The sequence below is a fragment of the Eptesicus fuscus genome, chromosome 7 (assembly GCF_027574615.1).
Source record: "Eptesicus fuscus isolate TK198812 chromosome 7, DD_ASM_mEF_20220401, whole genome shotgun sequence".
NCBI classification, from domain to species: Eukaryota; Metazoa; Chordata; class Mammalia; order Chiroptera; family Vespertilionidae; genus Eptesicus; species Eptesicus fuscus.
In genome coordinates, this window is record NC_072479.1 from 29,059,037 (window position 1) to 29,068,298 (window position 9,262).

General features: G+C 38.4%; 1 protein-coding gene across 1 annotated transcript in view; it reads left to right on the top strand.

The window, feature by feature from the left end:
• SLC6A15 (solute carrier family 6 member 15) overlaps positions 1 to 8,349 on the top strand; it is a 69,166-nt gene extending 60,817 nt beyond the window's left edge. The window contains exon 13 of the mRNA XM_028148594.2: positions 7,990 to 8,349. Coding sequence (XP_028004395.2) covers positions 7,990 to 8,135 — 146 coding nt within the window. The 3' untranslated portion in view covers positions 8,136 to 8,349. The remainder of the gene's footprint in view (positions 1 to 7,989) is intronic.
• Positions 8,350 to 9,262: the final 913 nt, after the last annotated feature.

Consider the following 9,262-nt stretch of genomic DNA (forward strand, 5'->3'; position numbering starts at 1 on the left):
CATGTTTGTCAGAATTTTTAAAAACACTTTTGGTGATTTTTCAACTATTTCTTTCTCTAAAAAAACAGGTGTTAACTCAGTTTCTAGTAATTTCTGGATGTAATGGCATTTGCAATTCAAAAATGGTGTACGCACTTTAAAATGCATGTTTGCCTTTAGGGTAACTCCCAGTATTACAATGAGCAGTTCTGTAAGTTGGTGCCTCTCAGCACATTTCTGTGACTGTTTTGTGTAGATAGGCTGTACTTATTTTGGATGCATTGCATTGCAATTAGTTGAAGAAAACTACAAAATATTTTCTTATGTGATTGCTGTGTAGTGCAATAGTATCAAAGAATAAGAAGGCACTAATGTTGGGATGAAAGGTTATATTTAGGATCATGTGTGTGATGGCTGTATATTTTGTGTGAAATATGTGTGAAAATGATGTAAGTGTGAGTCACTTAGCACTCTCAAGAATTATGCAGATTCTGCATTTTTCTATGCCAAGTGCCTAAAAAACCTACTTGATGTTTATTGTGGATTCAATATTACTCATAGTATATTTATACAATATACTTGCAATGTATATAGATGTTATTAGTATTCTAAGTACTGATTTGAAAACTTGAAGCAAGATGGCATTTTATTTCATATCTTTATGTTTTGCTTCTGTTTTATGCAAATATGAATCCTTTTTTAAGTGATTGTTAAAATTCTATGGCATTACATTTTAAGCTACAAATAAAATTTAAAAATGATATTTGTTTTTCACATTGATTTTTCTTGTATCACTTGAACTGGATTACTTTGCATTTCAGTCAGCACTTAGAAATTTCATCATAATTAGCCATCATGTTTCAAGTAGGATCAATAAATGATTAACAGAGTTACCACCACTTTGGAGACAACAGCGAAGTAGAGTATTATGGTGAAATGGTGTTTTGATGTGGTCCCACAATTGTTGAAAAAAATACTTGTAGTCTCCCAGGAAACCACATGTACAGTTGACAGCTTGCTGGTCAGTATTGCCTTAGAAGTATAAACATTATGATGATTTTTATGAAACTGTTGTATATATGAAATTAGATGAAGCAGGAGAACTCCACTGAGTACCATCTCATTAAAAGGCTTTTATTTATAACTATAAAAAATACATTAGTTATATTTTTTAAATGATGGATAAAGCAACAAAAATGGGAGATAGTACTACATCATATCCATTGATTTTTTTTTGCCAAATATTATTGGTTTGCAATAGACATATACTATAGACTGCATCACAGCATTTAGAATAGAATTCCACTGGTGATTAAAATTTTTAGTGTTTTGCTTTACATATTCAGTATATGCCGGAAACCAACCATTGTCTCACTAATAGAAAAAGACTGGTCAACCTTAAAGCTCTGAAAGGTCAGAGCCAACCACTCCCTATCTAATTGAGACAATGGTAACTGAGGCAACTTCCCCATCTTGTAATCATGTAAGTTCTTACTGATATGATAATCTGCTTATTACCTGCCTAAGGGCTATGGGTGTATCCCAAACCTGCTTAAGGGTAATGGGTGTATCCCATAGTCTCAATAAAAGGCATAGCAAGGCCAGAGCCTAGCGGCAGTCCTCCCACTAGAGGTAGGCTCCTGCCTGGCCCCCCATATCGCCAAATTAAATTTCTTATAGTCTCTTTTAATTTGCATGTGGCCCTTCTCCAGAAACCGAACCCTGAACCTGAACCCTGAATCATGAGGGACGTGAAAGGGGCTCCCACAAGTATATTTTGTATCTCTTTAAAAATATTTTATGGTAGGCAGTAATGCACATTATACAAATTAAAAAATTACAACAATGCAGTGTGAAGTAATTTTCCCCCTAAAACTTCTCCTAGCCTCCTAGTTCCCATCTTTGAAGGCAGCCCCCATTGCCAGTTTACTACTTATTCTCGTGGAAATGTTCTATAAACACACATTATATAACTGACAGCATTTAGTATTCTTTCTTCTGAATCTTATTTATTTCAATGAATAACTTATTTTGGACAGTGTTTCATATGAAGGCACATGGATCAGCTTCATTATTTTAGAAGTTGAAATAACATATATTTTATATATCTTTTCTGCTGAAGCAATATGTTTATAAGCTACCTTAATATTAAAGAGTTTATAGCAAATAGTTTATCTGCCAGCCTTTAACTTATCATGATACACTGCCAAATAAGCAGCTTTTTTTTTTTCCTCCCTCTCTTGTCACGTGGCTTTTAATTACAGTTTGGATACTTGCTTTCCACTAGGGAATTAGGTCTCCACCTGTCTAAGTTTCTATTCACAGAGTGATAAGAAGAATATAGGAATCTTATTTTTGAGAAGGAAGAGAATCTACACTGTTTCTAATGCCCTCACTTGGCAGATGAGAAAACTGACCATAGAAGTTAAAGCTGAATAGACAAGGTCTCTCCTTTTTGTTTATTTTCATTAGTCAGTTCTTCAGCTACCCATTCATTTATTTATTTGCTCATCCTTGCTTTCAGCTTCTATTCACCAAGAATCTATCTTATTCTTAATGGTAAGCCATGCACCACTGTAAACAGAATATGAATTATCCATCTTTTCCCCAGTTTATCTCCTTCCTTGCGGACACCCCTTACCACCGTTTCTTAGGCAGTGTAGTATTTAATCAATGAATGGTAGTATGAATTATTCTTCTCTGCACTCTAAAATTTGAGGCTACTTGTTTTTGTATTACTTTCCACTACTTCTGTAAACTATGGTGTAAACTTGCCCCTAAACATAACAAAGCCAAGTATTGTGTATTTTCACATATAAAGGCAGGCTGGGGAGTGTGCAGGAGGGCTGATAGAGTGTGCAGAGTGGAATATAAGGTCAACAGAGAAAAAAATTATATATTATATATATAATTTACTATTATATATTAGAGTCACATATTGGTGCAATGAAGTCTTAGGATGTAATTTTATGAAAGTATATTTGCATTTCCATGTGTCTCTGTTTCTGTGCATTTTTAGGCAGAAGTTTCTTTTTTCATCAAATATTCAAATATGTACATGATTGCAGAAAGTTTAAGGTCAAGATACAGTGTTATTAATTACTAGAGGCCTGGTGCATGAATTCATGCATGGGTGGGGTCTGGCCGGCATACCCCAATCTGGGCTGGAGGAGGGGACTCAGAAGATTGGCGGTTGAACTCCTGGTTGGTCAAACTCCCGCCTGAGGGGACAATTTGCATATTAGCCTTTTATTATTTAGGATAATTATGCTTTTGAGTTACCTGTGCCTTTTCTGCATATTTTAAACATACTGAATTGGAATCCTTTTAGGACATGAATCATGCAGGACATGAATATTTAAAAAAACATATTGTAATGTTTAATTTTAGTTAGGTACCTGGATATGAAAAAGATAAAAAGAAGTACAAGTAAAATATGAACCCTAGTTGTCTTGAAAAAGAAAGAAAATAATGTGATAACTGTGATAACGGGGTGAAAATAATTTGGTGGATAGAAGCAGCTCCGACTGCACTGAACCCCAGTTCCCGGTGAGACCCTGGGGACCCAGGCTCATACTGAGGAAATCTGGGCTGTAAGGCGGAAACTCAGGGGAGCGGCGAAAAGCGGAGCTCCAGAGGCGCGCACGTGAATGAGCGCAGAGGACAGGACTGTTGACTGTTGCACTGGATTGCCCTAGCGGGAAGGAGACAAAAGCTCCGGACTGCGCTGAGCCCCAGTTCTGACTGCACTGAACCCCAGTTCCAGGCGAGAATCTGGGAATCCAGATTCATTGGGGGAGAGACTAGACTGTCTGGCAGTGGGCGAAACTCAAGGGCGCCTTTCTCTCAGAGCTACTTGCAGGGAGTACCAAGGGACACTGAGACCCAGGAACCTCATAGGGCGGGGCTGACAGGAAGCCAAGGCTGTAGGCTCCACTCTGAAACTCCGCCCCATCCAAGCTGAGCACAGAGGCTTTTGCAATTTTGCAAGTCTAGTCGAATAAGGCTGTCTCCCAGCGTAGATACAGCTGATCCTCACAGCCAATTGGCCTGGAGGTCAACTCCTCCCACTGACACCAACAACAATCAAGACTTAACTACAACAAGGCTGTACATACAGTCCACAAAGGGGTGCACCAAGAGTGTCCACCTCAAGTAACTGGGGAGACCTAGCCACTGGCCCATATAGGTCACTTAACACAAAGCTACCCTACCAACTCAGGGAAGCAGCAAAAATGCAGAGACAAAGAAACAGATCACAAATGAAAGAAATGGAGGAAAACAAATGACTGGAGCTAGAGTTCAAAACCATGGTTATAAGGTTTTTCAAGAATTTCCTAGAAAGGGCTGATAAATTTAGCAAGACCCTCGAGGATATGAGAGAGACCCTTGAGGACATGGAAAAGGACCAACTAGAAATTAAACATACACTGACTGAAATAAAAAATATTATACAACAGCAAACTAGAGGAATGCAAGAATCAAGTCAAAGATTTGAAATACAAAGAAGCAAAAATCACTTAACTGGAAAAGCTAAAAGAAAAAAGAATCCAAAAATTTGAAGATAGTGTAAGAAGCCTCTGGGACAACTTCAAGTGTACCAACATCAGAATTATGGAGGTGCCAGAAGAAGAGAGAGAGCAAGATACTGAAAACCTATTTGGAGAAATAATGACCAAAAACTTCCCCCACCTGGTGAAAGAAATAGACTTACAAGTCCAGGAAGTGCACAGAACCCCAAACAAAAAGAATCCAAAGAGGACCACACCAAGTCACATCATAATTAAAATGCCAAAAGCAAAAGACAAAGAGAGAATATTAAAAGCAGCAAGAGAAAAACAGTCAATTATCTACAAGGGAGCACCCATACGATTGTCAGCTGATTTCTCAACAGAAACTATGCAGGCCAGACAGGAGTGGCAAGAAATAGTCAAAGTGATGAATAGCAAGAACCTACAACCAAGATTACTCTACCCAGCCAAGCTGACATTCAGAATTGAAGGTCAGCTAAAGAGCTTCACAGATAAGAAAAAGCTAAAGGAGTTCATCAACACCAAACCAGTATTATATGAAATGCTGAAAGGTATTCTTTAAGAAGAGGAAGAAGAAAAAGGTAAAGATAAAAATTATGAACAACAAATACATATCTATCAACATGTGAATCTAAAAATCAAGTGAATTAAAAATCTGATGTACAGAATAAACTGATGATTATAATAGAATCAGGGGCATAGAAAGGGAGTGGACTGACAACTTTCAGGGGGAAAGGGGTGTGGGGAGTGCAGGAAGAGACTGGACAAAAATTGTACACCTATAGATGAGGACAGAGGGGGGGGGAGGTAAGGGAAGAGGATGGGATGGGAACCAGCTGGAGGGGAGCTATGGGGGGAAAAAAAAGGAACAATTGTAATAATCTGAACAATAAAGACTTATTAAATTTAAAAAAAAGAAGCTGGAATTTATAATAAACCCTTTGAAAGTAAAATATCTTTCTCCTTTTGATTTTGTTCTGGTCACTGTGTTTCCTGAACAATCCCAAAGAGATTCCAATTTATCTTGATTGACTATGAATAAAATCAATAGTAATTACATGGTTTTTTTTCCATACACTTTAGTTGTAAATTTTTTGAGCCATAATGTATTGACAAAAAGGAAAAAAAAAAACTATATAACTCTAGAAAACTGTTGGAAATATTAAAGATAACACTTTCCATAAGCTATCCATTACTGAGCATAGCACATTTTTACCTTTATAACTGAGAACCGAAGTAAAATGTTCCATATGTTATTTTGCCTCAAATGACTGACTCCAAAATTGGCTGATTTACTAGTTATCCTGATATGCATTCCCACCTAAAACATTGCCTTAAGAATGCTTATCATGTGGAGGTAAAAAGAGAAAAGGAGCTGAGACATTATCTTGTCCTAAAATCAATGTCTTTTGAATTCTACTCATGTTTTAGCATACCACAGTGATTCATGGCACCATCATCAAAACACACAGATGTATGTATTACCACACTACCACCACCAAAAACAAAATACCTGATTTATATGAACAGCAAGAAATGTGCCATGTGGTGCCTATGCAATGCCATATGTGCCGCCATGTACATAAAAGGAGCCATGCCTGTAGATGAATGGTGATATCTCAGCTGCTATTCTGTTTGCACTGATGGCCTCTTAAGGGCATATTCAGTTGTGTACTAAGGAAGGTAAAGGTTCTTTAGAAGGGACTGACATATTTCTAAGAATACAATATTCTCAGTAAAAAAGAAACACATTAAAAGGGCTGCAAAAATATCTCATTTTACTGTTCTTTAAAGGAATGCTTATAAAACAAGCAACCAAAAAAAAAAAAAAAAGAAAGAAAGAAAGAAAAAAGCAGAACATGATACCCCAGAGCACCCCAATCTGAAATGAATGAGTAAAACTTACATTTGTGAGCATGGTAGCAATGATGGCATTCATTTTATCTGTTCATCACAAGCAGTTACCTATATTATTATTATTATTTTTAAAATGGGTTTTTATTGATTTTGGAGAGAGGAAGGGAGAGGAGAGAGAGATAGAAACATCAATGATGAGAGAGAATCATCTATCAGCTGCCTTCTGCATGTCCCCTACTGAGAATCAAGCCTGCAACCCGGGCATGTGCCCTGACCAGGAATCAAACCTTGACCTCCTGGTTCATAGGTTGATGCTCAACCACTGAGCTTCACTGGCTGGACTCTACCCACATTATTAACCAGATACACCAAATTCATAGATGCAGAGGCCTGGCTTATATTCTTTTCTCCAAAGAACTCTCTTTTGTCAGTAATATGCTTTTTTCCTTTCATTTTAAGGTTTGCTTTATTTTGGGTAAATTTTAAATGATCAAATTGAGAGAGTTGAGGTCAGTTAGATCAACAACTGGTAGAATTAAACAATGAAGATATTTTCTGAGCAACAGAGGATCTGGATGGTCCAATCTCTGGGGGGGGGGGGGGGAAGCAAGTAGAAATTTATTGATTGTCTGCTTTCTTAATAGACATTTGGGTAGAATTATTTTAATTAAGCCTTTTTGTAAATCCTATATAATAAAGAGGTAATATGCAAATTGACCATCACTCCAACACACAAGATGGCTGCCCCCATATAAAAACAAGATGGTCAGCAGGGGAGGGCAGTTGGGAGGGACCAGGCCTGTAAGGGATGGCAGTTGGGGGCAATCTGGCCTGCAGGGGAGGACAGTTGGGGGAGACCCAGCCTGCAGGGGAGGGCAATTGGGGGGACCAGGACTGCAGGGGAGGGAAGATGGGGGGGACCAGGCCTGCAGGGGAGGACAGTTGGGGGTGACGAGGCCTGCAGGGGAGGACAGTTGGGGGGGACCCAGGCCTGCAGGTGAGGGCAGTTGGGGGGACCAGGCCTGCAGGGGAGGGCAGTTAGGAGTGACTGGGACAGCAGGGGAGGACAGTTGGGGGCAATCAGGCCTACAGGGGAGGACAGTTAGGGGCAAACAGGCTTGAAGGGGAGGGCAGTTAGGGGCAACCATGCTGGCAGGGGAGGGAAGTTAGGGGCAATTGGGCCAGCAGGGGAGCAGTTAGGTGTCAATCAGGCTGGCAGGGGAGTGGTTAGGGGGTGATCAGGCTGGCAGGCAGGTGAGCAGTTGGGAGCTAAAAGTCCTGGATTATGAGAGGTATGTCAGACTACCTGCTTAGGCCCGATCCCAGTGGGCAGTTTGACATCCATCGAGGGGTCCCAGATTGGAGAGGGTGCAGGCTGGGCTGAGGGACACACACAACCCCCCCCACCCCCATGCACGAATTTTGTGCACCGGGCCTCTAGTAATCCTATAAGATATTTAATCATCTGACTCTTTTTTTTTTTTAGTTGCTGTATAAAGTAATGCAATGTCGATATAGAATACCAACCAACAAACCATTTTAATAGGGGAGGGGCATGTAATAGATAAAGAATCACAGTTGTTTTATACTTATTCACATAGAAAAGAGATTTTTCTTACAGACCCTGGGAAACTGAAGGATGTTTCATCCCAACTGTCGCCAGAAGGAAATCAGGGGTCAGAGACAAAGATACCTGAAAGCCCAGATGAGCCGGACAATAAAAAGAAGATACCTGTTATGCACGGATCAAGGGTAGAACTTACCTGAGAGGAAGCAGTGTCCCGGGGCTGTCTTTGCAAGGACAATGATAGAAAGAAGGCCCCGGGAACTCCCTAGTTTTAGATTCTTTTTACCCACCCTCTAACCTTATAGAAGCACTGGCTTGAAATGAAATGTCAGAGCAGTCTTTTCAAAGTATTACACCTGCTGCTTTCTCAGATGGCCAGTCATCTGAATAATAAAAAGCACCACAAAGATTCAACCTTGTCTCTACTTATTTGACTCTGGTATTGATGGGCAGGAGGATCCTTTTGTGTCCAGTTTCAATTTGAAATAGAAGCATTTACTCTCATTTTTTTTTTTTTTTTAGCCAGGTGTGGTCACCAATAAACTGATTCTAGAACTTAGATTCAGTAGAACAAATCTAATTATTTACATAATATGTATTATCATATGGAATTTATTATATACTTTATTTTCACCTCATAGTCATACCTAATATCCATACCATATTGAGGGGATTTTTTTCATTGAAAACTTTTTCACTTTGATTTTCCCCCTACCTCTTCATAAAATATTTATATGCAAACAAATCCCAGTTCAAACAAGTTACCCAAACAAATCCCATTTCACAAGCTACCTTCCTATTGAAGTTTACAGATGGATTACAATAACAAAAACAACACACTTTTTTGTCATCACTTTGTATTTAATTTACTTCTTTTCTTTTAGAAACTGCAGTATCCTAATTTGTAAAATATTTTAATTTTTCAAAATCAATTTATTTAAATAACACTGTTAGAAACTAGTTCTCTATTTTCAGGCAGTCAGTAAAATGCCTCTAGGATGGGATTGATTGATAGAATAATCACTTTTTTGGGGGTATTTTCCCCACAAAAGTATACTTTATAATACATACAACAATGATGAGCTCTAGTTTAGAGATTTTTTTCCTTGATTTTGCCATGAAATGAAAAAAACAACAAAACAAACAAAAACACAAAACTTGACATTTCACAGTTTGTTTCATGGGAATTCAATTGTATATGATTAAGGCATAACTATTTATTTTTTATGATAGAATAATTTCAGGTAATGTTAAAGCCATGAAGGATATTTTTGAAATAGGGAGAGAATAATTTTGCACTAAATGATGCTATTTCTGAGTGAATAGC